Source organism: Brassica rapa, chromosome A06 (assembly GCF_000309985.2).
Source record: "Brassica rapa cultivar Chiifu-401-42 chromosome A06, CAAS_Brap_v3.01, whole genome shotgun sequence".
Lineage (NCBI taxonomy): Eukaryota > Viridiplantae > Streptophyta > Magnoliopsida > Brassicales > Brassicaceae > Brassica > Brassica rapa.
In genome coordinates this window covers 23,978,464-24,006,276 of record NC_024800.2, presented here as the reverse complement: position 1 = coordinate 24,006,276, position 27,813 = coordinate 23,978,464, and the positions used below count along the sequence as shown (strand labels likewise).

The window sequence follows — 27,813 nt, the reverse complement described above, 5'->3', positions numbered from 1 at the left end:
TAAAAAAATAGTGGGGTCAGCTGACCCCACTTCTCCTTCACTACCTCCGCCCCTGAGATCTATCTCCTTCCTCTTACTTTCTCTGTTCACTCTTCTCCGACGGGTGAAAGAGCTTGTTTGGCTGGATGCGTCTTGGGTTCCTTTAGGCGGAGGAGCTGCGGTGCTTCTTCCTCTTGTTCTTCTGGTCTCCGGCGGCGTGTCTCTGCGCCGATCAGCCCTCTCTCGGAAGCGTCTCTGTGTTGCTTTTGTACCAAGCCGGGAAGATCAACGGCGGGTTCTCCGTCGTTGGGGCGTGTGCGAGGATATTAGCTGTTGGTCTTGTCAACTGCGGCGAAGCTCTTCGGTGGCGACGCGTGCTGAGATAGCAGGGTTCTTGGATTGATCTAGGGCTTCCTCGGGTCCACCTCGCCTTCGGGTGAAGGTTGTTGTTTCTGTCTTCTTGGTACAGGTACGATGGCGTGTGGCGGCACAAGGATGCTTCTTCTCCGAATAAAGCTCGACCTTTTCATTCTGGTGTCCTTGGTCACGAGAGTAGCGGTTTGTTCTTGAAGGCCGCGGATTAGGTGGACGTAGCAAGCTGTTTTTAAAAATCCAATCTTAAAGAGTTGGTCACCGGGTAGGCCAATTTTTACTGGGTCCAAGCTCTCGTATTAACTGTGGGTTTGATTCTGTGGCAAGCGAATGTTCACTCTCTGATGTTTCCTTCTTGTTTCTGCTGTTAATCTTGTAGATAGGTCTGGTATTTTAGGTCTGAGTCTCTGTTAGCTTGTATTACTTTGCTCTGCTTCTTGTGATCTATGTCTGTCTGTAAAAAACAGAAAAATTTGGTATAATCTTAACATGTTTACCAAAAAAAAAAAAAAAAAGTCAGATTAATACGTCATTGCCACATTTGGTTTCTACAACCGTTGACAAATGTCGTTTTAGTTTTATTTTAGCATTTTTAATGTAGAATCATACTTCCCTTATTTATTTCTTTTACCAAACATTAGAAAAGTTAAGATAATAGTGGAATTCCCTTCAATAATGACTTGCGTGTGACAAAAGAATAGCCAACGTCGGAAGTTCACACATAATATCCTTTTGAATAGTAATCCAAACAATTCTCTCTCTCTCTCTCTCTCTCTCTCTCTCTCTCTCTCTCTCTCTCTCTCTCTCTCATCAAAGGTCCGAAGGAAAATCTGAAACTTGGGATTTTTTCTACTAAACGAATATATTCTATTATATATAGTTGAATGATTCTAGAGAGGAGAAACAAAAACACGGCATGTCGGCATGGGTTGGACTTAAAAAATATAATAAAGTTCATCAAGTAGACGTTAGTGTTTTCCTCCTTTTGTAATTGGAAACCATTTCTTTAATGAAGAGATTTGGCTTTCAAAACCCAACTCTAGTTTCGTTTCTTCTTGTTCTGCTTCTCTTCATCTCCAACTGTCTCGCTTCGAGCCAAAACGACGACGTTAATAAAGACTCCGGGTCTGAATATGACCGGGTTCCGGTTCAGGTTCCAGTCGGGTTGGTTTTGGATTTGGGTTCCGTGGAGGGAAAGATAGTGAGAAGCTCTCTTTCCATGGCGCTTTCCGATTTTTACACCGTTCACAATAATTACAAAATAAGAGTCTCTCTCTCAGTCAGAAACTCTCACGGAGAGCCTCTCCTTGCTCTCGCTTCTGGTGTGGATCTGCTGCAAGCTGTAGGAGTGGAGGTGATCATCGTCGGGAGTTCGTTTCTTGAAACGAAGCTTCTTGCGGAGCTTGGAGAGAAAGCTAGGGTTCCTGTGGTGTCGCTCAACTCTCCGATCTCATCGTCATTGAGCAGATACAGTCATTTGATCCAAGCCGCACATGATTCTTCCTCCGAGGCGAAGGGGATAACAGCTTTCGTCCATGAGTTTGGTTGGAACAGTGTTGTTCTTGTTTATGAAGATGACGATGATTGGAGAGAGAGTATTCAACTCATGGTGGACCATTTCGGTGAGAACGAGGTTCGTGTACGGTCCAAGGTTGGTTTTACTTCATCTTCAAGTGATGAGTTGATGATGGATCGGTTAAGGAAGGTGAAGGGTTTGGGGATGACTGTGTTTGTGGTGCACTTGTCTGAGCTTGTTGCAACTCATCTTTTTCAAGTTGCTGAGAAGTTAGGGATGATGGGTGAAGGGTTTGCTTGGATCCTCACTGCCAAAAGCATGAACAGTTTCCATGAGAGCACTGGCGACACAAGAGAGGTGATGGAAGGTGTGGTTGGTTTCAAGTCTTACATTCCAAAGTCAAAGGAGCTTCAGAACTTCACTTTGAGATGGAGAAAGTCACTAGCAAATGATGAAGCTGTTGGGTTGGAGATAAATAGGTTGAGTATTGCTGGTGTTTGGGCTCATGATATTGCTTGGGCTCTGGCGAGGGCAGTGGAAGTTACAAGGATGGTGAATGCATCATCATCAACTCTCCTTGAGGCAATCAAAGAGAATAGGTTTAAGGGTTTGAGTGGTGACTTCCAAATCAAGGATAAGAATTTCTTGTCAGACAAGTTTGAGATTGTGAATTTGATAGGATCAGGTGAGAGAGGAGTAGGGTTCTGGAACTCTAATGGTAGTTTCAGCAACAGAAGACGTTTATCCTCTTCTACTCGTAACAAGCTGGAGACTATAATCTGGCCAGGTGGGTCTGCTCAAAGTCCTAATGGACGCAATTCAGGAGAAATCAAGAGGAAAAAACTGAGGGTTTTGGTTACATCTAGCAACAGGTTCCCAAGACTGGTAAAGGTAACGACTGATCCAGCAACAAATATAGTAAGTGCGGAAGGGTTTTGTATAGATGTCTTCAAAGCTTCCATTAACCCTTTCAACTATGATGTGGAGTTCATACTTTGGCGCAATGGAAGTAACTACGACAAACTTGCACACGCACTTTATAACCAGGTACTAAACATTGGCTCAGTTTTAAGATTATATTGGATGAATGGAAACTGATCTCATTTTCATTTTTTGTGTTGATATCCCACACAGAAAGACAAGTATGATGCAGCGGTGGGAGATATTACAATCACTTCCAATAGATTGAAGTATGTTGATTTTACAATGGCATTCACGGAACTGGGTCTAGGAATTGTAGCACCAAAGGAGAGAAGTATGTGGGTGTTCTTCCAACCTCTAACACGAGACCTTTGGGTGACAAGTGCAGCTTTCTTTGTCTTGACGGGAATTATAGTTTGGTTGATAGAAAGACCTGAGAACAAGGAGTTCCAAGGATCTTAGTCAGAACAGATTGGTGTTATCTTTTGGTTTGGCTTCTCTACCCTTGTTTATGCTCACAGTAAGTATATATCACTTCCTTATATGTAGCCATAGGCATGGGTGTTAGGTTCCGATTCGATTCTTTTCAATTTTTTTGTTCTACATATAGGATCCGCTCGGTTATTTCTGAAATTTGGGTTGGTTTTGGTTTGGTTCTTTCAGTTTTTGGTTCGGTTCGGGTAACAATTATAGGAACTGGCTAATATCCGATAAAATTTTGGTTCCAATTTATTTTTGGTTCGGTTTGGATTTTTCAGTTAATTTTGGATAAAAACATTTTTTTCATTTTTTGAATTACTTAACGGCTAATTCGGATAAATTTAAATATTTCAGATCAAAACTATTAGGGTAATTTGGTTATTTCGGGTAAAAAATTAAAATATTTTGGAAAAGATTTATTCGGGTATTTCAGTTTTTCAGATATTTTGTTTTATAAGTAATATTTTAATTTTTTTTGGTAATTTTAAAAACTAACTATCAAAAATTTTAAGTTTATAAATTATATTTTAGATATTCGGATACCCACTTGGTTCGGTTTAGTCTGGTTTGGTTTCATTTTCTGGTTCCAGAAAAATTGGAACCAATAGTTTATTTGTCAACTTCAGCTCGGGTTCGATCTTCGGTTTATATGCCAATGCCTATGTGGTCATTAAAGATTGAAATTATGCTTTAAATTTGTTTTGCTTACTATTTGTGACAGGGGAGAAGCTAAAACACAACTTATCAAGATTTGTAGTTACAGTATGGGTGTTTGCAGTGCTCATATTGACTACAAGCTACACCGCTACATTGACATCAATGATGACGGTGCAACAGATCCGATTCAACTCCAATACAGACTTCGTTGGTCACCTTTCAGGCTCAATCATTGCAAATGCCTCCCTCACTGGTCCTAGACTCCGAGCAACGAACACCAAGGGTCTCAACACTTCTCAAGATTATGCTGAAGCCTTGTTGAACAAAACTGTGGCATTTATTGTTGATGAGTTGCCATACCTCAATGTCCTCCTTGGAGAAAAGCCTGCACAGTTTATCATGGTCAAGTCACAATGTACCACCAATGGTTTCGGCTTTGTATGTATCCCTCTCTTTTTTTTTATCTTACTATACATGTTCCTTTTTACTTGCTGACAAAGTATGTTTTGTTCAGATGTTTCAGAAGGGTGATGAGCTGGTGCACAATGTGTCCACAGAGATAGCGAAGCTAAGGACAGAAGGGAAGCTAGGCGAGATAGAGAAAGGATGGTTTGAGAATCAACTTCCGTATACAACAGACGATATATCAAATCCTATAACTCTCTACAGATTCCGCGGATTGTTTATGATCACGGGACTTTCTTCAGCTTTTGCTCTTGCGATACTTGTCATTCTCTGGCTCAGAGATAGATGGAAGGATCTTGTGAACTCGGTCAACGTGTTTATCTCGCGACTACTTGTACATTTCAGGATCCTCTTGGCAAGAACTATCCATCCCAGTCCCCTTGATGACCACATTGGTGAGAGTGTGGTTCAAATGGGTCAAGGTAACAGACAATAGGAACTGATTCTAACATAGCAAAAGGTTCATTACCATAGAATTTATAATATAAGTGAAGTGTATTCTCCTGAACTTGTGTTGTGTCCAAGTCTATAGCTTACAGCCTTACACAACTGTTGTGATATTGTTCAGTCTCTGACTCTTGACCTAGAGCATCACGGAGTAACCTTGCTTGATTCTTGCTTATGTTAAACGATTTTTAGACAATTTCTGCTTGTAATTTGTAAATTGTAGACTGATGAACCGGTTGATAGCAATGTTTTGAAACCTGACCCGGACACTGAACCGGATAATTCACCGGACCACCAGGTAATTGGGTCGATCGCGGACAAACCGCAAATTGATAAATTAGATAAGTTTGTTAATAATAATATATTAGCTATTAAAAAATATAAGAAATGTTTATGTTTCAAAAACCATCTGGAAAAATACTTAACTTTAGTTTTCTTTATTTTTATTTTTATTTCACATACAAAATATATAAAAAAAACAGATTATTTAACAATTTTGTAACAAGTTATGAGTTATGACACATAATAAAAATCAAAACTTAAAGTCTATAATTATTTAAATCTATAGTGTGAATAATAAAATTAAATTTTAAATCCAAAATAAACCAAAAATAAAATATAAAATTATAATAAATTATCGATAATAAAAAATAAACTAATGTCAAATCACATCAATTAGTTTTGCTAATATATTCATAATCCACATGATCATATATCTTTTTATTTTCGAAAAAACTGAAAACTTAACTTATTAATTATAATTCAAAACAGATTCTAATAACGTAATTGAGAAATCCCAGAAAAGATAATTAAAATTTACATATTGGTTCATCCGATATCCGGATTATGGGTTTTAATGGTTTTTTGTAGGTTTTACCAAATTTTTAAATAATGTATTTTTCTTAAAATTCAAACCGGATTATATTCTAGGTCTCCGAGTTTACCGGTTCTAACTGCGGGTCAATATCGAGTTTCAAAAGACTGGTCGGCAGTGTCTTCGAACTGGTTTTGGTTCCCAGTGTGCATTAAAATTGGGCTTTCTTTTGGGCTGAGCTGACAAAATTAGCAGGCCTTTCTGGAGAAAGAAAAAAAAAACCCTAATCTATACCCTTCTAATTCCCAATATATACTCTCTCCTCTTTCTCATCTCCAACAACGGCCACACATCTCTCTCCTTTAGCTACTCCAAACTTGTGAAGCTTTCGATTTCGTTTCTTCTATGTTATGCTATTCAATTGCTCCTATCTTCATTGGGTTTTTACCTTTTTGGTTGAGAATTGTTTTTTTTGTCGGAAAGAAAAGCAAGTTCAGCTTCTTTGGTTGGATTGAATACTATCATGATCCAGTCAATTTATTAATAATAAACCTTGCGAAATATAAATCGGCAGTATCACTCGCCTGGATCTGATAAACTTCATGATGATCCAGGCCCTTATATACTGCCAAATCTCTTTTTTCTATTGACGTTATGCAAACGCACTCTGTCCCAAGACCATTAATGTTTTGGTGCAATTTCTTCGTTTGCTAAATTGAATATTAACCAATTCAACTCGTCTTCGAGATCTTTTCAGTGATCTCTATATGGGCACATGGTTGGTTTACAATTACACAATTATTACACGTATTGACTTCTAAAAAACATGTCAGCTATTTGTGTACGTATAAGGTGGCACAGCAGAAGAAAGGAAAGGTTAATCACTAAATTTAAGTGATATATGCACACATGTTAATAAAATTGATTCAAGATCTAATCATGGACAATGAAGCTACTTTACAGACCGAGTAACGAGAGAACTAACGCCTATAGACTTCCCCTTGGTACTTGCATAATATGTTAAACTCCAGATCACCTGGGTGTTATTTATGGGCCTGGGCTTTGGTTAGCCTTATCTTATTTTCCATTGTCACTTGATGACGTATATGAACAACACATACAATTTCTAGATGAACACGATCGGTTTGGACTGGCTTGGCCTTACTTAATTTGGGTATTGAACCAGCAGAATACAATATTCGTTGAGAACCATACAGTAAATATTTTAGTGAATAGTGCAAGAACCTACCATAAAACAATTTAAGAATACTTATCATCACCAGTCCAAGTCAACTTGGCTTTAGGACCCGTAGGACCATCTTCACCAATTATTTCATAAGGTATCTTCCGAATAATATTTCGTAACCGTTTCCTAACAAACATGGGTAAAATCTTCTTAGCAAATGATTTAATTGACTTATCAATCTTGTAACCAACCCTTGGTCCCCATTTCCTAAAATAGCTCGTCCAAGCCGGCTCAACCACGCCCCAAGGCCCTCCAATCACCTCATATCCCTTACCACAGTCTAACCACTTGTCACTCCTCGCCATATCGTTTCTTATACCATACTTTCTTTTGCCTTGCAACACAAGTCCAGGTTTCGAAAACATTGCGTGACCGTGAAGCGACGAGTATATAACCGGTTTGTTCGCACCTTCAACGTACTCTAGATCGCATGCGTCCACCAACGTACCTCCACTGTGCTGAGAGAAGTAGACTCTCCATAACTTGCCGTTGAAGTTACTGATGCGTAAAGTAACGTGCTCCCAGTCTCCGACATGTTCGCCTATTTGACCTAAAGAAAGGCTCTTGATGAATAGAAACTTGAGGTGTGCGTTTCCGTTGAAAGGACAGAATATCCATACGGCGATGTCGGTGAAGGTCCCTCCGAACATTGGTTTGATGTTTAGATACACTTTGGTGTTTCTTAAGTCTCCTCTCTGAACCTTCTCCTTGGCGGTCTTATCGAGTGGAAAGTCTAACCAGAATAAGTTATCGTTTGAACCGCCTTGCGGAAGATTTGTACCGTTTGGTTGTATAGGTATAGGGTTTGATTCGTTTCCTTTCTTGTATAACAAGGCACCGTTGGCGAAGAACCAATGGACCGAAGAAGGTAGAAAATTTTCTTTTGGATGGAAATATATCAAAGGAGAATAGGTTTTGAACAAAGCTCTGGTTTGAGCTTTGCTTGGAATGTTAGAGGACATGTTGAGTTTGGTGTTCTTCAAACAGAATAAATAAGGAAGAGGAGATGAGTTTAGTTGTTGAAAACTGAATGTTCCTGTGTACACACCTGTTGCTTGTGTTCCTCTTTGGACCGGTCTCAAATTAACAACGCTAACTCCTTTAAAACCCCATACTAACGTATCAGCTTCACTCTGTTCTGTCAGCTCTGACCGAACACAGCTTATAGATTTTTTTTTCATAGGAGGCTTTTGAGAGGAAGTAGTGACAATCACACCAACCGGTTTATACCCTTTGAGACATACCGGCTGCCAAAAATATGCATGTCCGTCTTGTTTGATATCCAGCGATGCAGTGTTCCAGACTTCAATGTAGTCCACTGGTGGTCTTAAGCTTCTTCCAGACACGTCTCTTGCAACAAGGATCCAACCAAAAAGCTTCTGGTTGTTTGGTTGTGCGTAGAAGCCAATTTTGAAGAAGTTAGCAGGGAGATTTATAGGTTCAAAGATGCTGAATCCCATGCTGTCTCGTCCTCCTTCATATGTTCTCCATACTCTCTTTGCTGTTGTGTTGGAGATGGAGACTTGTTTAACCTCAAGACCTCCCAAGTCTATGGTCCCTTTGCCGAAATGTACCTCATGGGGAAGTATAGGAGGCAAAGGACCTTGAAATTTAAAGATTGTTTCCACAGGTAAACCATTAGTTTGGTTAACAAACAGATAAAGAAGAAACAAAAGAGGTTTGAAATATGTATTGCTAAACATTTCGGATTATATTTGTAATGTTCATCTTCATTCTATACATATGTAACTTATAGTTTTATGCCATACAAGGACATATGAACCCATTGATGACTACAAATTTATCTTATGCAGATACACAATGAATATAAATATATATTTCTCAAGTAGGTACCAAAACTGTTAGATTTTTCTGTTATGTATTTGATAATTTTAGTAAAAATCTAAAAATACCAAAGAAACATGAGACCATTGACTGGATATGCAGTATTCAGGGAATTTAATTTGGTCTTTGGAAGAGATTTAATATGTTTCTTAATTACATCAGATTTTAGAAATCATGGTCAATAATTAACTTCAATGACAAAATAATAAAAGAAAAAATAACCCAAGATAACCACATAATAATGATTTCAACATTTTGTGTTAATCTTTTATTATTTCTTGAAACATTCAGATTTGTTCCCTTTTGGGAATCCAAAACAGATCAACAACAATGCAGGACTGATTGATTCCCTTTGTAACTAAAAACTGAACTGCATCTAGTTCCTCAGCAACAACGTCCTTTAACCTGAAACGCTGAAACATCTACCTTCGATGGTTTCCCCAATACAATGTCTGACACCATTTCAGCTGTTCCTAGAGCCTAATAAGATTTCAAGAAACCAAGAATCACCATCTGGTTCTTGAATTGTTGATAGAACATTAGGATGAGTTCTGACTTACCATGGAAAGTCCACCTCCTTCATGTCCAGCTGCCAAGTAAAGATTTTGTAATCCGGGAACAGATCCTATCATTGGCTTTCCATCAGGCACTATGATCAGTTAAACAACAAGTTCAGGTTCTATGATACATTCCAAAGGACGGGTTTGAAGCATTTCATGGAGCAATTAGAATCTTACTGTATGGGCGTAAACCGACTCTCACTTTCCTGTTACGGATGAAATCTTCAAGAGAAATATCTCTTAACGTGGGGAAGAACTCTGCTGCACGCTCCCATATGCACCGGATGATAGTCTCATCAGCTTCAGTGTCGAACCCGACGAACTCACGGCTGCTCCCTGAAGGTTAAAGATGGCTAAATGAAGAGGACAGATACATATGGTGCCTGACTGGTTCAGGAGTTTAAGAGGTGGATGGAAAACGTTACCGAGAACAAGGTTTCCTGTTGTGTCCATTGTGGCTGTCATGGAAATAGATAGCATCCGTTCCTCAACACCTGGAGCTGAAGCACTTTGATGATCCGCATAACCTGCCTCCATTATCCCATGATTTAAATGGAACCAATCAAAATTCTCTACCACAAGCAGATGCCCCTGCAAGGAAAATAAAGTTGGATATTGTAATTTAAAAATACAGAAACAGTCCATTTCAGGAGTCTTAACATCTTCTGGAAGCTTGCAGATGATTAACTCTACAAATAAAGATAATGCTTGTTTCTCGTAAAACAATACTATCCTCAAAATGTAAATAAAAATGCAAAAAATTAGCAGTGAGAGGAAAGTTAAACCTTTCTTGGCTTCACAGGAACATCCACCGAGATGTTGCTGTTTTTAAGCAAGTCATGCATCAGAGATCCACTCCAGCAACCAGCAGCTACTATAGTAGCCTTCTTACCATACAAGTTACGTTTCAAAGTCTGAACACCTGTAACCTCCTTGCTACTCCCATCAGACCTGAGTAGATGATACAATTAACATACTAATAAAAACTTCAGCACAAGAACAATGCACATTCAAGATTTACAGAGACAACTTCTTTCTGAGTTTAATCGTGTACAAAAGATTAGCAAACCTTATTAAGCCTGTAACTGGTTCATGATAGAACTCTGCATATCGTCCTTCTGTTGCAAACTCTCTGTTACCCTGAAAGAGTAAAATAAAAGCTAAGAAAGCCGCAAAGAAAAAGAGTCAGATGAGACATTCAACTACTCATGAAGCCCAACCAACCTTCTCGATATAAGCAACCGCACGATGAGCATCCAACTGCGAATCATCAGGAAGAAACGCAGCACCAGTCTCATCATCCACAAGGATTGCAGGCTCCTTTAGAAACAAATCAGCGCTAGACAAATACTCAGCTCTCAACCCACCTTCACTTAACTCATTCACCTTTTGCTTCAGAGCAACACATTCCTGAGAGGTCTTTCCAACGAGCAAGCTTCCTGCAGATGGCAATAAAAAATAACATACTGAATGGTACATACACCATGTAGATAGCAAGATGAAAATATCATTGTCAACAAGAACCTAACAAAAAGGCGTAACTAACTCAATTGGCTAAACCGAGAAACTATTTAGCTCAGTGTTCTAAGAATAGGTCTAGGTAGTGTTTAGGCGGTAAATGGGATCTAAATTAAACAACTTTTCTAACCCGATTTTTCGAAAATTCTGTATAGGTGTTCAAAAAATCAATCTAGGCACCCACCTAAAAAATAATCCTCTGTAAAACGTTTAAGCACCTAATGATTTATTGAACATTGATTTAGCTAAAAGCCACCTTATAAAAGTCAACCAAAATCTAAACAGACCGGAGTGAGTGAGTGAGTGAGTGAGTGAGAAAAGACCTGTCTTTTTCCAACCAAGCATCTCTTGAGGATCAAGACCTTGATCAGTTAAGCTATCTGCAAGCTCGTGCCAGAGGTGATGGCTCCTCATAGCCAAGTCCCATATATCACTACCTGGCTTCTTGTGAGTCATCCATATATATCCCTGTCCTGAACCCCCAAAAAAAAGACCACAACTTTCATATTAAAGTCAACTCTTTTGGCTTAAAATAAGTAAAAGGTTCAAACTTTACCAGCACCGGTGGCTCCAGAGCAAGGAACGGCCTTATCAACAACGGCGACGGATAGATCCGACCCGGTAAGGAACTGACGGGCAATGGTCAACCCGATGATCCCACCACCAACGACGACTACATCGAAGGAGTAGCTGCGAGAAGCAGTGACGCGAAGCGACTGAGGAGAAGAAGCTCCACGTGGGAGCCTACGGGACGCGGGAGATGAAAATGGGGAGTTCAGAAAGGTTGGTGATTGAACGTAGATGGAAACCATGGTGGATGTTTGTAAATTGTAATCAACGCCTTGCTTGTATCGTTTGGTTTTATTTAAACATCCAAAAGACTAAAACGGCGTCGAAACAGCGTTTTTGTAAACGGATCATGACATGACTGAAGTTGAGTGGTTACGCCGTCTTACTTAGTGTCTCTGCTGCTATTGAGATGTCTTTCAGCTAGAATCACTACACTAATATTGTTAGCTATTAGTACAAACATGATTTGATGTCATATATCACCGAGTTCTTCCATCAACCATAGTCAAGCTACAACTTGAGAATAATATTCTACTACAAATGCTATATTTTACAGCATAACATATGTATATTGATGCCTTGATGGATGACTCGTTAATCTCTACATCATAGATAACAAAACAGCATGTGCGATCTTCAAGCCTCTACAGCTACTATCCCAAAACTATCAACTTCTGAAAATGATGAGAGTGGCAGCTTCCTGCTTGAAAAGCTCAGAATCCTCATCTGTCTAAAGTCTAAACTACTTTAGTTATCCAACATTAACACATGTGTTTCCATCTTATGAGTTAATCAAAATTAACAAATTATTTAAGGATATTTATATTGAGATCTCATTTATATTTCATTACTAATATGTCACTCTGCTTTTATAAGTGAGGCAATGAACTTATATAATAAGAATGATAAAACATTTTTTTTTTACCAAAAGAAAAAACACCATTACGTCATTTGGACCCCTCCATGCTTCTTCCATATTTTTGCTGATATTCAGCTCTGAAGATTTCCATGACTGAAATCTGATTTTGTGTATCAAACATGTATTTATAACCAATCATTTATTATTCTTGACGTATTTTCAAATATTTGAAATCACTCAATGTCAAGTCAGCCGTCTTAGCTCAGTGGTAGAGCGCGTGACTTTTAATCCCGTGGCCGTGGGTTCGATCCCCACAGACGGCGTTGATGTAGTTTTCATACCAGCTTTGCTTTTTGTTTCATAAGCTTGGCATTTCGTCGAATAACTTATCTGCATATGGAACTCTTCACAGAATCGTGTATGATGCATAGATTTGTTACTTGCTATGTTAATGTGCCCTTTTGTGTAGTTGCAAGATATGAAGATGAATGAGGCATCTGAAAACGTTGCTGTGGAATTGGCTGCACAAGGAGTTTATAGGGAAAAGGGTTGATCTAATGGAGTCAGGGGTTTATGATGGCTCTTGATTACATGATTCAACTTGCTGACAAAAACCAAGACGATAAGGTAAACCAGGAGTGAGAGACCTGTGTTTTGTAACTCGGATTGCTTTGCTATGTAATGTAGCAGTCTCTTACATATGTTCACTGGATTTAAATGCTGTTGTTATGTTAAAGGAGACAAGAGCTGCTGCGTAGAGTAGCTGCAGGTGGTGGGGCTTTTGAAAGTAAGGACGGTAATAAACTTCATTTACCCGGAGGAAATCTGAATGACATAGCTAATCAAGCTGGTGATTTGTTAGAGGTACAGTATTGTGTTTAGTTTGGTATATATGTTTGTTTCGAGATCACATGTATAAGTCTGAGGAATTTTTGCAGACTATGGAAACAAGGCCAGTTGTTCCTGATCGAATACTACTAGCGAGGCTTGTTTCACGGAACATGATGGGAGGAGGTATACTTGATGAGAGAAACGACCGTGGTTTCTCCACTCTGCCTGAATCAGAGGTGTTACTATTGTGTCCATCACACCATGTTTATGAACTTGCTGCATTGTCATTAAAACAGGTAAATTTCCTAACCAAATTGGTAGCTCTCAAACCTGGAAAGAGTGTGCAGCAAATGACCCAGAACGTCATGCAAGGAAAAGATGAAGGTGCAGATGATCTTAGCAATAGAGAAGATTCTTCAACCCAAGGAAGAAGACAAAGTGGATTAAATGGAAGGGTAAGTATGATCAGCTAACACATTTTTATTAACGAAAAGATTCTTTTAGTAGGCACTGAAGAAAAGATAACAAGCCTTTATTTCTGTCTTACTTGGCCTACTTGGTTCGATCCAGGGAAGCGTTACAGGAAGAAAGCCGTTACCAGTAAGACCAGGAATGTTTCTAGAGACTGTCACAAAGGTTTATTTCAAAATTGCTTCGTCCAAAAAGATGATAGTAACATAGTAGCGTGTGATGTTTTCATTTTCGACCTCGATAGGTAATGGGCAGCATATACTCGGGTAATGCATGCACAACATCTAGAATGGGTGAGTTCCTTAAAAAACACCAAATATTTGCATACCGAGTCTATTTTCTCTGCGTTCATTAGAGCATCTCCAACCCCACTCTATTTTTCACTCTAAAATAGAGTTTAGAATAAAAAATGCTCCAATGATACTCTATTTATCACTCTATAATAGAGTAAGCCATTGGTTTACTCCAAATATAGAGTAATTTGTTTTTTCTTTGTTCATCACTCTATTTTCTACTCTAAAATAGAGTACCATTGGAGCAAAATCAAACTCTATTATAGAGTCACTCTATTTTAGAGTAAAAAATAGAGTAAGCCATTGGAGATGGTCTTAGAGCCTCTATATTTGTATACAGAGTCTATTTTCTCTGCGTTCATTAGAGCCTCTATATTTGTATTTTTGACATGTGGTTAGGACCAAAAGACACTCCAAGTTCTTGAAGAAATCGCGTATTGATATATTATGAGAAAGATTTTGCAAGTAGAGGTTCCGTCCAGAGATGTAGTTTCACAATATAATAACTGTAATTTAGTTGGTTTATATTACAAATGTTGCGGCCCAACATTCATTAACATGCACATCCATTAAACCTCAAAACTTTAGTGTTATTTTAAGAACCAAGAATTACTGATAATTTAAATTTTATAATTAGCTTAGCTAGTTGGGCATGGGAAAGTGGATAACAAACTAACTTTACTGTTCGACAAAAAAAAAACTATCTTTATTAAAAAATATTCGAATATTTAATTATTTTCACTTTAAAAAAAAATTCGAAACGAGGGAAGACACGCGAAGGAGACACGTAGCCGTATAGGCCGTAGGATAGGGAAAAGTGGGGTACACGCTTGTAAATAAATGGAAAAAGTAAGGGTAAAATACAAAATAACCCCGGACGTGAAAGCTGTAACAAACCATTTTAGAATCCTCGTCAGGTTAAGAAACGATTCCGCTTCTCCTCGTCCACAATAAATATCTACCATCAGCTACCCCCCTCTCTCCATTCTTCCTTCACAGCACTTCTTCTCTAACGAACAAATCTTTCTTCATATCTTTCTCTCAAACACAAACGATGGCTCAGGAAGGTGTTGCTGCTGCTGCGAATGGTGCTACAGTGGTGGAGAAGTCTGTTACCTTCACTGCCTACAAGCCCCAGCTGATCGTGGAGGCTCAGAAGGTCGGTGACGCTGTCGCTTTCTACAAGGATGTGTTTGGTGCGACGGAGACTGGACACTCTCTTTACCCTAAGCGTAAGGCTGACCAAGAGCTCCCTCACGTTGTCTCCGCTGAGATTAACCTCGCTGGTGCTACCGTCGTTGTCTCCGACGTCTCTGTTCACTCTGGCTCTAAGTAAGCTCTTCCTTCTCCTCCTCCTCCTTTTACTGTTCCTTGAGTAGATCTTCTTGTTTAGGGTTTTGTCTTGTCTTTCGCTTTAGATCTAGTTTTAACTTGTTATAGGATGAGTATTAGTAGTGTTATGTTTTTTTTTCTGGTGGATTTGACTTGGATTGTGTTACGTTTGAACAGTGTGAAGACGGGGACTGTGTCTGCACTCCTCGAAACTGATGACGTGGAAGCTGCCGTTGCGAAAGCTGTAGCCGCCGGAGCTGTGAAAGTGGAGGAGGTCTCGGAGGGGGAAGCTGAGGGTTGGGTGAAGGGAAAGGTGACTGACCCGTTCGGTTTCACCTGGATCTTTGTTTCTCCGGTGGACAAGGATGACAAGGAAGAAAACAAAGAGGTGGTCTAACTGTCGTCGTCGTCGTCGGATCTGATCGTTCGTCGGTTTCTGAACAAACCTTCTATTATCCTTTTTTTATGCTTTTGTAGTTTGTCTTTTGTGGAATCTCCGGTATCAGTAAACCGGGTCGGTTAACTTATGACTTTTGTTGAGTTTAATTTCACCCTTTTGACATAAGACTTGGTGAAATAAAACGGAAAACATCTCGGATAGTATTAATTAATGCTTTTGTTTTGTTCATTATGTTTATCTATTTTGCGTAATCGTATGCTTCGTCTCTCCATAGATTTGATTTCGTATTGGGGTTAGAATCGTCCTTTTCATATTAGAATGAATGGTTGGATTAGAGATAAGGTGTTAAAGAATAACAGAAGAATTTTCTGATTGGTAAAATATTAATGCTGAAAACTTGTGTCGGGGGTAGTGAAAACATAGGCATCTGGGATTGTGCCTCTTATTAGGTACTCCCTCCGTTTTTTAATATAAGTCGTTTTACAGCTATGCACGTAGATTAAGAAAACTATTAATTTCTTATATTTTCTAAACAAAAACATCATTAATTATTTACCTAACCACAATTCAACCAATAGAAAAATAGAAGATATATTACTATTGGTCATACAACATTAATTATTAATAAATTTTACATAGAAAACCGAAAACGACATATAATTTGGAACAAAAAAGTTTCTCTAAAACGACTTATAATAAAAAACGGAGGGAGTATCGCTTACTGGCTCTATTTTCGATAGTGCCATTATGTGGTCCTGTCAAAACACAGTTCTTGTTGTATGGGTTTTGGGCCTTGTGAAGTTTTCAATTTTGTTCTTGACCGCATTATTGGTTTTGCCATAAACGCCATTGGGCAGAAATTATGCGGTGATACCAACACGCAAGAAGAACATTTATATACTATAATTCAATGCGTCTGTGGTGTCAAAGTGAATGTGCATGTATGTGTATATTACTAAAGTTTTATGTAGAAACATGTGAACCAGATTGGATTATTAGTATACACTATCAGTCTATCACGGGATTGAATTTTTTTTTTTTTTTGCCATCTCGTTTTATTAAAAGCCAAAAGGCCAACAAAGTACAAGAATATAAAAGATAAAGGCCCAAACAGAAAGGCCAAACTAACTAACTAACAACTAGGGCAAACCGCAAGCCCAACTAACATAAAGGCCCATAGAAAGAAAGAGGCTCAGCAGTCAACGAGACAGCTCACAGCCAACGCATCAGACGCGTGCGGTAGATGGACGCGTGGCGGAAGAGCAGAGACAACCCTTTCTTCACCGATTTTCAAGTCGAAGCCGGAATTTCTAACCGGAGATCCACCGGAACGTACCGGAACAGGAAGCTCAGGAATAGAACAGCTAAGCATCTGAGAAGCTCGAAATCAGTAGCCATAAACCACTACACCGTTTCAAAGAAATCAAATCGATCTAACTAAGGTCCATTTAGAACAAAGAAAACTGAAGATCTAACAATTTTTAAAAACCATCTTTAAAGATAAAGTTTAGCTTGAAGATGGGGCCACCCAAATGAATGGGAAAAGATCACAGTAATCAAAAACCACCCTTAGCAAAATCGAATCGAAGGAAACTAAGAAATGATGAACAGAAACAAAGAAAGATTAAAAAAACACAAGAAGAAAACTGTATAAAACAGATTTGAAATCCATCGGAGATGAGAGATGAATCTCAAAATAAAAGCCGGAAAATACGGTGTTAATGGGAACCACCGCTTGCCGGAGACGGAAGCCGGCCAAGATAGTGCTTTAAGAGCCACCACTTGCCAGAGTCATAGCCCGACCATCGGGAGTCAAGCGCCGGTAACAAATCCGACCAGCTTGACGGAGCCTCTCTTTTTCTGAAGGATAAAGGAAAAAAGAGAGAGAGACCATTCATCTTCGCTTTCTCAATCATCCGTCTCTGTGAAAAGTATGAAGGAGAGAACAGAGAGGAGAGAGAAAGCCGAAATTGCCATAATATTTTTTCACGGGATTGAATTATTTATTTCATGGAACTCTTATTACAATTATTAACTAGATTTTTCACCCGCACATCCGTGCGAGTAGATTTTCATTTTATAAATATATAACAGATACCATCGCAAAACTTTCAAAGATATAATTTACATTTTATTGTTATATATTGTATAAATCTATAATGTTATTGGTTATGTTTCTTATTCGATATTATTAATGTATAATGATTTGTTTTATACATTTTACTTTATTATTAACTGTTATTATATATTAATATATTTTCGAGTTTGGTAAAATAAATTCATAGTATAAAATAAACAAATTTAGAATCTCCTTCATTTTTTCTAATTTTTACATACTGAATACAATACATTTTAAATTTTTATTTAGTTATACTATAGAACTGATATTTTCTTAGCATAATTTATATTTCTATGTTATTTATCTTAGTATATTGTGAGATTTTATAAGTAAATAGATTATAATAATACAATATTATTAATTATGAAATCAATCGCTGCATTAATCTAAAAATATTTTAAAATTTTATTAAGATTTTGTTAGATTTTTTCTAACATATTTTGTTATAACTAAAAATAAAATTTGAATCACAGTTAAAATTTATTTATTAATATCTATATAATTTATAAGATTTTTTAGAAATGTTATATATTAAGTAGATTAACTTAAATAATCAAATAGATGTAATTGATGAAATAGACCTAGTATGAATTGTTTATGGTACTTCTTTTAATAAAGAAGATATAGAATATAATTATAAATTTTGAAAAATAGCATACACTTTTATTTTATTTTTTTAATAATAAAATCTTATTTAAATTAATGTATAATAGTATATATTATTAATTACAAAATTAATCAATGGTATTAATTTAAATAAAAAATTTTAAATTTTTTGAAAGATTTGGTTAGATTTTTTTTCAACATTTTGTTATAACTAAAACTAAAATTTAAATTTACAGTTAAAAATGATTTTATTATTAATATCTTTTATTAATAGATTAATGTAAATAATTAAATAAATATAATTAATGAAATGGACTTAATAAGGTTAATATGACTTTTTTATAGTAGATAAAAATGGTACTTCTCTTTTAATAGAGAAGATACGTCAACCAACTATCCTTACAAAAAAAAAAAAAAAAATTCACAGTACTCGCGACGTATCGTACAATTTTTAAAAAAAATTCCGTTATTGAAAATGAACATTAAGTTAATGGCCCTGCATCTGCAAAGTGCACTTTCTGTGATGCTGAGGAAACTATACTCCACCTCTTCTTCCATTGTCAATTTGCGCGACAGGTCTGGGAGATGGCACCATTCGCAGGAGCTTTCGACACCTTCTCGGCGGAAAACGTAGACGCAGGTCTTACTCTAGTATTCCGACAGCTTCCCCTACCACCATCTGGGTGAGGGGATTATTTGTAGATCCAACGGCGCCTGGAAACCTGGAATCCTGGCAGCGGGCACAGCGTGGAGCTTCTACACCAACAATGGAGGGATGATCACATCTCACAGTAAACTTATCTCATACGTGAACTCGTCCCTTGTGGCGGAGAGACTAGCGTTGAGGGAGGCGATGGAACATGCATTGTCTCTGGGTCTCAATCGAGTAAATTTCAAGTCGGATTCCAAAAACCTAGTGGCAGCTATAGTCGATGGAGCCTGCTTCTCGGAGATTCACGGAATTGCTTCCGACATCACTCTTCTATCCAATGCTTTTGATTTCTTCTCTCTTCGGTACTGCAACCGTCTCTCTCTCTCCTTTGAAGATGGTTTAGCAAAGCCGATGCTTGATTCTGTTTGTACCAGACTTTAATTTCGGTTTAATGAGAAACTACTAGTTTGACAAAAGAAAAAGTTAATGGGCCTGATTTGAGCCTTATTATAAGTTATGTTTTTTTCAGGGGGTTCACCTCAAAAACCTTCGTGGCCGTTTTAAGAATTTCGTAATTCAGTAAATAATCGGAAGATTGCCAATCAACAAGAAAACAAAACAGCATCTGACCTTTTTCTTTCATTCTTTTCGTATAGTCAACAACAACAACAACAGTTAGCTACTTTAACCACAAAGCGAATAAGAATATCAGTTAGTATATAATAGGACAAATATATGAGAACGAAGAAACAGAATATATAACATGTTAGCTCTCCCATCGGTCTTTTTCTCCATCGACTATAGACGTTTTAAAGCGTAAAAAGTTTACTGCACACCTCAGAGTTGCTCACAAGTGTTATTGTAACAAAATAAATAAAATAACAAGTTTTAAAAGAAGACAAATATTAAAGGAAAAAAATAGCCTTTGACCATTTTTCTTTAGAGGCACGTAGACGCAGCCTTTCCCTTCGTTTCCTATGTTGGAGAGCGTGTTGAGACTTGAGAGACTCCAGATTTCTAGATTCTCAATTTCTTTCTCTACTGAATTCGAAATGTTTTATTTATTAACTTCAGTTTTTACTTTTTATTGTCATATTCGTCCACCGGTTCAAAGGTGGATCCACGCGATTCTCTGGTCTAGGAATCGTTTTCTTCAACGGTTCCACTGGTTTTAGACTTTTAATATATTTGTATATATCGTTATTACTTAATAGCTTATATGTATTCCAACATCTCATCTTGCTCTGATTTGATGGGCTGATAGATGTAATAAGCTTGATATATATAGGATTCGTCTGATAGACTATAAGTCTATAAATAGAGTTTTGGCTGGCATGGAGAAGCACAATAGTAATGCATGTTGACCAGAACCGAAACTTGTGAACTATAGGTTCTAATTGTATCACGACGTAGCATATTGCTTTGCAAAGAATAACACGTCAAATATCTTCTGAATGTTTTTAATGTGTGGCATATAGCTCTTGTGCCATCAACTTTCGAGATCCGAATTAGGAACTTCAATTAGATTACCTCGCTGTAAGAACATTAACAAAAATTATTGAAGTAACATTTTTTAATTGATTCTCAACCTTCTTAGAGTATATGTATACAAAAACATTTATAATTACTTATAACTTGTAAGTGATAAGAGTCAAAATCCATTTGAATTGATCTGTATACCAGCTTTTATGGTTTGATAATATACCCTAACCCAAACATTTATTACAATCAATGGAATTCCATTCCGTTGGTATATGTTTTAAACTGCTTTTACAAGTTCAAAGGCTGCAATGTGCAGTTGAAATTGAATTATGCTGGTATGTACATCTTCAATAATTTTAACCTAACCCCACATGTCCTTTGTCAAATAAAACTACTGATGAAATATTTAAAAACTAGAGACATATTCATTGAAAAGATGGAATTTATTAAGCAAAAAGGGAGAGAAATTGACAAAAGATAATAAATGGGATTGCTTGGAGTCGTGGCAATGTTGTTTGCACACTGCACATAGCACATAGCACAATGCTACATAACAGAGGTAATGTTGCATGTGGCCCCTTCTTCCTAAAGCTCCTTTATTAACTTTTCTGTCTCTAAAATCTTCACTTTTTCTAACAAAATTTCATTTTCAAATTGGATATTCTGATAAAAGATCATCAATGTTATCTACTCCACTAAATATATTTTTTAGGAGTAGTTTTTTCCCTCCGGTACAGAATAGCAATATTTGTAAAGAATCGGACCTTACAAAAAGAGTAAAGAATTGATATAATTAAATGCATAAGTCAGCTTTAGAGGCCATAAAACATGGTCAATCTAATAAATAACTTCCGTTATAAATAAGTTTTATAGTGAAGTAACGTTAAAGTCGTTTTTGTTTGTCAACCATGGAAATAAATGTCTTTTCATTTTCCTTTTAACCCCATGTAAACACAAAGTCTACAGCCAACAAAACTTTTTTTCTATAAAGAAGGATAAAACATTTAAAAATCAAAAGTAAAGACAGAGTACAGAAAACTGTATAAATGAGACGAAAAAACCAAAAAAATACAGTAGAATTTTGTTAAAAAGGTAAAATAGAAGAAGAGGTAGTTGTTGCTCAAAAAAAGAAGAGTTAGCTAATAAAGGCTTAAGCCAACTTTTTTTAAATATATTTTTCACATACTACTGATAATTTTCAAGAGACACACTCTCTCTCTACTCAGACACACACAGTGTCTCTACTCTCTCTCTCACTAACCACCCCTACAAGTAGACTTTAAGACAACTTTGGCTCAGTGTTGAGTATACCCATCTGGTCATTAAATAAACCCCAATCTCTCTCTTTCGCTTACTTTAAAGCAGAGATCTAACATCATCAAACTCATTCACAACAACAACCATGGACTACGTAAGCTCCTTTTTCTTTCTCCTTCAACTTATTTTGGATATACAATGTTTTAACTTCCTTTTTTGTTCTTCAATCAGGAATACGGAGGAGGAGAGTACTGCAGGAGGGGACACGTACCGGCGTTTGGAACCTGGGACTGGAACGACGCCGTTCCATTCACTCAGTGCTTCGAGACAGCAACCACCACTCAGCAGCAGCCTACTTTTCTCCAATACGCTCCTTACCCTCAAGATCGTGATCTTTACCTCGCTGGCGGCGATCTTTACGATAACCACCACCTTGTCGCTCCCGCAGTGATCCTCGTCCCTCGACGCCGGGTGCTTACTTTCTCCTCCCTACTATATTTAACACTCCACCTTAACGCCGTTTACTGATATGATCATGAGATTCTCAGGCTAAGGTGGGCCAGGAGCCGAAGAGAACCAGCTCCAAGGAGCAACACAACTTCAAGACAGAGGCGCGTGAGTGTGACGCACCGACAAGCTGTCCGACACCGGTGGTGAAGCGGAGGACGAAGCCCGTGGACGAAGACTTGTACAGGATCTCACCTACCCTTCTCTCCGTCAAATCCACAAAGGTACACAGATTTTTTTTGTGTGTTTTTTTAACATTTTAATATTTTATTATTAGTTTAATATATTTTTTCTTCTGTTTTTAACATTTTAATTATTTAAAGTATTGTTAAACAATAGGTTTAAAATTGTTGATTATTGAAATTGCAGAAGAGAGGAGGTGGGTTTGGGTGCATTTCAAGGTGTTTTTTGCCGACACGGGTGCTTTGAAGCCACAAAGCGTGGGAGTTTGAGTCAGACAACACTGTGGTTGGGTCTTAATATTTTATATTTTTAAAGATGGAAGGCTTTTTTTTTTTTGATCAAGATGGAAGGCTATATGCTTGTGAAACCATGTATGTATTTATGCGTAGGGATAAGGAGATGAATTCTATAAGATGAACTCTATTAGTAGTAGCTCTGGGAAGAGCGAGCCATGTTGTATTACGTAAACTATTAAACAAAGTGAGACTAGTTTTGCAACTTCTTTATATTTTTCCTACTGTTTTTTGGTAGTGTAACTGTTGGATTTGGTGAGAGATTAGGTCTGGGAAAGGAGTTAAATGCTCTGAGGAAGGAGGGGAATGTGTAAATGTGTAATAGTATAGCTTAGCTTCTTCATCTACAGAAAGTTTGACTTGTGTGGCAGAGCAGAGCTACCACCTCTTAACTTTTTCTCAATTTGAAAAGTAATGGACTATATTGAAGAGTTAACGTAAACCAGATAATGGATCTAAATGATTGGGAAGGACAGCGGGATTTATGGAATTTAGCAGAATATTTATAGTAGATTCTAATGAAATTTAAGATTGGCGCTGAATATCTGAAGTATTGTATAATAGAATTCATGCAGATATCTCTCATTAGATCATATTTATGTTACTAAGCTAATTAAATTTTTGAAGTGATAATTAAAATGTGTACTGGCATGAAAAGTTAATTTAGCGGGCTAGAACAAAAAAAAAAGAATATAAATCAATGGTTATTGACACTTAAGTTTTCAATCAAAACCAAATATATGTGAATGAGTTGGATACCAAATCGATGTCTACGCTAATATGGTGAATGATGATTCCGCTCGCTCTTTTTGTTTTTTCACTGCTACACTTTTGCAACACATAACAACGTTGTCAAAACCTCCTCCATTTCTTTTCACTGTGGTATACTTACATTATTGAACGGTACATTTTTTGAATTCATGATGTCGATGAATCTTGTAGAAGATATTCTGCTAATAACACCAAAGTTTCATTCATTTCCTGGCAGAGAAAAAGCCTTTTTTCTAGCTAAAAATCCTTCTTTTTATCCTTTTCATTTTCCTCTGGATTTTTCAATAACTTTTTATATAGCTTGCCTTTCATAAAAGCAGTCCCATATTCTTTGAGTTTCAAACTTTCAATAGTTCCCCGAAAATAACGAGCTTATATAAGCAAATGCTATTGTTTTGGACAGCATAACCAAATGACTTTACATAGTGTTAAACTATTATCACGTAAATGTTGGGCGTGACTTAAGAATAATTATGACATGCTCCCGTCTTTTCTTCTTTAGGTTACAACTGTTAAAATTCAGGTTACAAAATAAACAAAACTATTAATTTCCTTATGGATTTTCATTTTTCATTATCTTTTAGAAAAACGAAGAAAAATACACGTTTAAATAAAGGGAAAAGTGGGTGTTTAAAAGGATAAAAGAGAGACAAAGTGATTCAATTATGGCAATCAAATGTTAATAAAGCTTAGAATAGTCCCATGCTTTAAAATCAGGGAAAGAGAATGCGTTAAAATGTAGCACTCCAAAGTGTAAAGCAAGGTTAAAGACATCATGCAACTAGCTTTGATTAAATTAGCTTATACTTTTCCACTTTGTTGCGCGGATAGTGTTGTTGATAAAAAAAAATTCAAACCCCCCCCCCCAAATTTTTTTCAGACGGGTCAATTTTATTTTTGTATACAAAGAAATGCAGAATCAAGACAAACAATTCTACATGCATCATGTTTACTATATTCATAACTCCAGTTTTAATCATAAGCACTTCCAAAAATGCAAACTAAAGCACAAAATGAAATGCACGGTATATATTCAAATATATAAGGATTAAGCCATCACACTGTAATTTATAAATCTGTGATTCAGATTAATATAGATAAGCTATCAAGAGAAGTAAATCGAGATAAGTTATAAGCAAAAGCAATAAACGATAAACAACGTGAAACAAATTTGATAAAAAAAAAACAACGTGAAACAAACATTGGATCAAAGACTTAATTTAGATAAAGCAACAATTAACAGTCAATTCTTGGGTTCACACCAGGGAGTGAAACTCTAGATTCACAACCAATTAAATTTTGTTATTTTATATTTGATATAAAAAAAATAAAATATTGTTAAATTATACTGTGTTTAAAAAAAATAAAAAATAATAGTAGTTACAAAAAAATTATTTAAAAAAAAAATATTTTTAACTTCGTCAGTAAACACTAAACTCTAGAGTCTAAATCATAAACCCTAAACTCTTAGGTAAACTCTTGGATAGATCTTTAATTATAAATCAAAAACACTAAAACACTAAAACACTCAAGGGTTTAGGGTTTAGGATTTAGAGTTTAATGTTTAAGATTTAGAGTTTAGAGTTTAGTGTTTTGCTGACGACGTTAAAAATATTTAAAAAAAATTTTTTTTGTCTGTAACTATTATTATTATTATTATTATTATTATTTTTTAACTTTGTATTTTAAAAATATAATATAATTGATAATATTTTGCTTTATTTTCTAAAGAATATCGAATATGAAATAATGAAATCCTATTGGTTGGTTCATTCTTGGGGATGAACCTAAGAATAATTCGTCAAACAATAATATAATTATGCAAATTTTTTTTTTTTTTTTTGGGTGCAAATGTTAAACTATGCAAAAAGTTCGATCAAACATTATTGTAAAACAAGACATGGCAACGTGTGTAGGTCATGTTCGAGCTCTTCCTTAAATTTTTTTGAAGTGTACGGCTAAATTCAAAGCCATGAAGTGGTTTTGATCTCTAAGCTTATTATTTTTGAATGTGAAATGGCTTATAATCTCTAAGCTTTTTCTTGCAAGGAAGTGGACGTTATAGTGTTTTGGTTTACTGTTTCAGTTTTAGTTCCTACGATTTTCTGCCTTTGTTTCAGTTGTGATTCCACTTTCATGCATGGTTTATATATACATCGATGCTCGCTTCTTCGTGATGGAGTTCGTGTAATGTTTTTGCATTTACTGTGGTGTTTGGGTTTATCGAAGTGTGAGTTCAGATCTTTAATTAAGAAATGATAAAAGAATAAAGTAGGTCGGAAAACCTCGTTTGTATTAGAAGTAAACTGAAGTAACGGAAATTACAGGAAACAAGGTCGATATACAAACAGAACTCACGCTTACAAGAGTTTCGAGATCGCTAAATAAAATTTTATCTCTCTTTGTTCGGGAGAAAAGTCGGTCTTTTGTTCGGTTAACAAAGATCTTTTTTATAGGCGAAGAGTGTCTCAGATGACACAAAAGACAGCTCGTCATTCTTCATAATGAAATTATATATTCGGTCCCCGTCAGAATAAGATTACATATTCGCTACGACGCGGGTTCAATTCACCTCGTCTCTATATAGGCATTTAATGCCAATTCATGTATCATTTGTACCTCTTTAACCAGTCAACATGCATGTCGGAGGTATGGATTCGAGCTCGTCACGCTGTTTTTGGCGTTAATAATCTTCTTAGCGAGCTGGTTTTTTTTTTTTTTTTTTTTTTTTGAAACATCTTAGCGAGCTGGTTAGACCATATTTCTTGGGTTTGTCTTTGAGAAAATCTTGTTTTGGATCTGGCAGGACATTAATAGGATGTTAGCAAGCTGGAATCTCTAACATAATTGTCTATTTTTCTTAACTGAGACTATAATTTTGCAAAATGATTTTAATTAAATATTCACTAAATACTTTTATACTATGCGATTTGGATTTCTAGTTCAAGAAAAAAATATTTAGATTAATGAAAAAAATGTTTATAGAAAGTCTCCGTATAAAAATATCACGGCTAATTGTTCAACTTTCTTTAACAAAAAAAATATCACGGCTAAGAATAATGTAGTCACATATTAGTCACGACAACATATATATAATTATTGGCTATAAAATCATTTATGTAAGTATTTTTATGATAATATAATTAACTATAGTTAAAAATAAAAAAAATTCTAGGATAATACTAAAAAAGTTTTTGTCATAAATATATACTATAAGGATCAAAATGATCAAAATATTTCATTAAAAATGTAAATATACAATTATACCCATATTGTTAACTAAGCTAAACTTTATGGTTTAAAGTTAATAGATTGAGATTTGGGATTAAAGTTTAAAATTTTATAAAATAAAAAATAAATATTAAAAAATTGAAAATAAAATTTTGAAAATAGTTTCAAAAAGTATTTCGAATTACAAAAGAAAATTCAAAAAAAACTAAAAATAAAAAAAAAGTTCAAAAAAAGAAAATTTCAACTATAATTTATATATATATATATATATATATATATATCTAAGGTATTAGTTTTTTTTACTTATGAAATTAAACATTTTAGTCATTTTTACCTTAGAGTATATTTTTGTGATAAAAACTTAAAAATAATATATCTAAGAGAATTGCCCTAAAAATAATTACCGCAAACTGGTTGATTTTTTTTTTTAAGTTATATAATCGATTTATCTTGCTAATCTAAAAAACAATAACACATTAGATGAGAAAGAAAATCGTACGTGGAGGTTAATTATTGGTTGTTGTATTTTAATGGATTTGAAAATTCGAACTAAATCTAGTGGTATTTGTTCTATTATTTTTAAATCTGTATTAAAATCATGTGTTATTGGTTTAATGATTCATAAATTTTATATTAAGTGGGGGTTATTGGTTGGTTTATTTTGATGGATTTGAAAATCCAAACTAAATCTAGTATTATTGGTTCTATGATTTTAAAATATGTATTGAAATCATGTGTTATTCGTTTAATGATTCATAAATTTTAATTCAAATCAAGTGTTATTCGTTTAATAATTCATAAATTCTAATTCAAATCAAGTGTCATTCAATCATACGGATTTACTAATAGATTTGATTTCATAATGTATTTGAATGGATTTGCATGAATTTCTTTGTGAAAAATACAAAGACCCAAATCCGAAAGAAAACCTCTGAATTTGTAAATACTAATCCGAGAAAATTTGAAAATTTGTATATTTTACTTGGATTTATAAATACTATATAGATTTCTAATTAATAAAAATATATAAACTAATAACACTTCCTAAATCAAATGTTATTCAATTGTATATTTTATTTAGATTTATAAATAATAATATGGATTTCCAAATAACAATAAAATTATTTTAAACCAAA

At 35.7% G+C, this 27,813-nt stretch overlaps 6 protein-coding genes and 1 non-coding gene across 8 annotated transcripts; 5 read left to right on the top strand and 2 right to left on the bottom strand.

The window, feature by feature from the left end:
* Positions 1 to 48: 48 nt before the first annotated feature.
* Positions 49 to 5,543, top strand: LOC103874955 (glutamate receptor 1.2). The gene is given in 4 exon segments (XM_009153394.2): positions 49 to 2,914; positions 3,002 to 3,308; positions 3,990 to 4,363; positions 4,440 to 5,543. Coding segments are annotated over 4 exon segments (2,622 nt in total). The 5' UTR covers positions 49 to 1,360; the 3' UTR covers positions 4,827 to 5,543.
* A 557-nt stretch (positions 5,544 to 6,100) lies between these two features.
* On the bottom strand, positions 6,101 to 8,968 carry LOC103874956. Its single transcript, XM_033273750.1, has one exon. The coding sequence runs from the start codon at positions 8,598 to 8,600 to the stop codon at positions 6,912 to 6,914; it is 1,689 nt and encodes a 562-aa protein (XP_033129641.1). The 5' UTR covers positions 8,601 to 8,968; the 3' UTR covers positions 6,101 to 6,911.
* Positions 8,969 to 8,981: 13 nt separating this feature from the next.
* LOC103874958 (glycine oxidase) lies at positions 8,982 to 11,881 on the bottom strand. Its single transcript, XM_009153395.3, has 9 exons — positions 11,377 to 11,881; positions 11,144 to 11,293; positions 10,527 to 10,741; positions 10,372 to 10,442; positions 10,088 to 10,253; positions 9,728 to 9,893; positions 9,480 to 9,638; positions 9,303 to 9,391; positions 8,982 to 9,222 (listed from the first exon to the last, which is right to left on the bottom strand). Exons 1-9 carry the CDS (start codon positions 11,630 to 11,632, stop codon positions 9,127 to 9,129), a joined length of 1,368 nt encoding a protein of 455 aa, XP_009151643.1. The 5' UTR covers positions 11,633 to 11,881; the 3' UTR covers positions 8,982 to 9,126.
* A 232-nt stretch (positions 11,882 to 12,113) lies between these two features.
* LOC103874959 (protein PEP-RELATED DEVELOPMENT ARRESTED 1, chloroplastic) lies at positions 12,114 to 14,553 on the top strand. Of its 2 annotated transcripts, XM_033273840.1 has the most exons (4): positions 12,114 to 13,113; positions 13,188 to 13,535; positions 13,651 to 13,716; positions 13,796 to 14,553. In XM_033273840.1, exons 2-4 carry the CDS (start codon positions 13,191 to 13,193, stop codon positions 13,904 to 13,906), a joined length of 522 nt encoding a protein of 173 aa, XP_033129731.1. In that variant the 5' UTR covers positions 12,114 to 13,113; positions 13,188 to 13,190; the 3' UTR covers positions 13,907 to 14,553. The 2 variants fall into 2 exon arrangements, with proteins under 2 accessions (XP_033129731.1, XP_033129730.1); XM_033273839.1 differs by having other exon boundaries at positions 12,114 to 13,535.
* Positions 12,501 to 12,572, top strand: TRNAK-UUU. Its single transcript has one exon. It is a non-coding gene; the product is annotated as a tRNA-Lys (tRNA).
* A 245-nt stretch (positions 14,554 to 14,798) lies between the features above and the next one.
* On the top strand, positions 14,799 to 15,807 carry LOC103874960 (uncharacterized protein At5g48480). The gene is made up of 2 exons (XM_009153396.3): positions 14,799 to 15,176; positions 15,354 to 15,807. Exons 1-2 carry the CDS (start codon positions 14,899 to 14,901, stop codon positions 15,571 to 15,573), a joined length of 498 nt encoding a protein of 165 aa, XP_009151644.1. The 5' UTR covers positions 14,799 to 14,898; the 3' UTR covers positions 15,574 to 15,807.
* Positions 15,808 to 21,589: 5,782 nt separating this feature from the next.
* LOC103874961 lies at positions 21,590 to 22,893 on the top strand. Its single transcript, XM_009153398.3, has 4 exons — positions 21,590 to 21,846; positions 21,924 to 22,163; positions 22,241 to 22,423; positions 22,569 to 22,893. The coding sequence occupies exons 1-4, from the start codon at positions 21,838 to 21,840 to the stop codon at positions 22,626 to 22,628; spliced, it is 492 nt and encodes a 163-aa protein (XP_009151646.1). The 5' UTR covers positions 21,590 to 21,837; the 3' UTR covers positions 22,629 to 22,893.
* Positions 22,894 to 27,813: the final 4,920 nt, after the last annotated feature.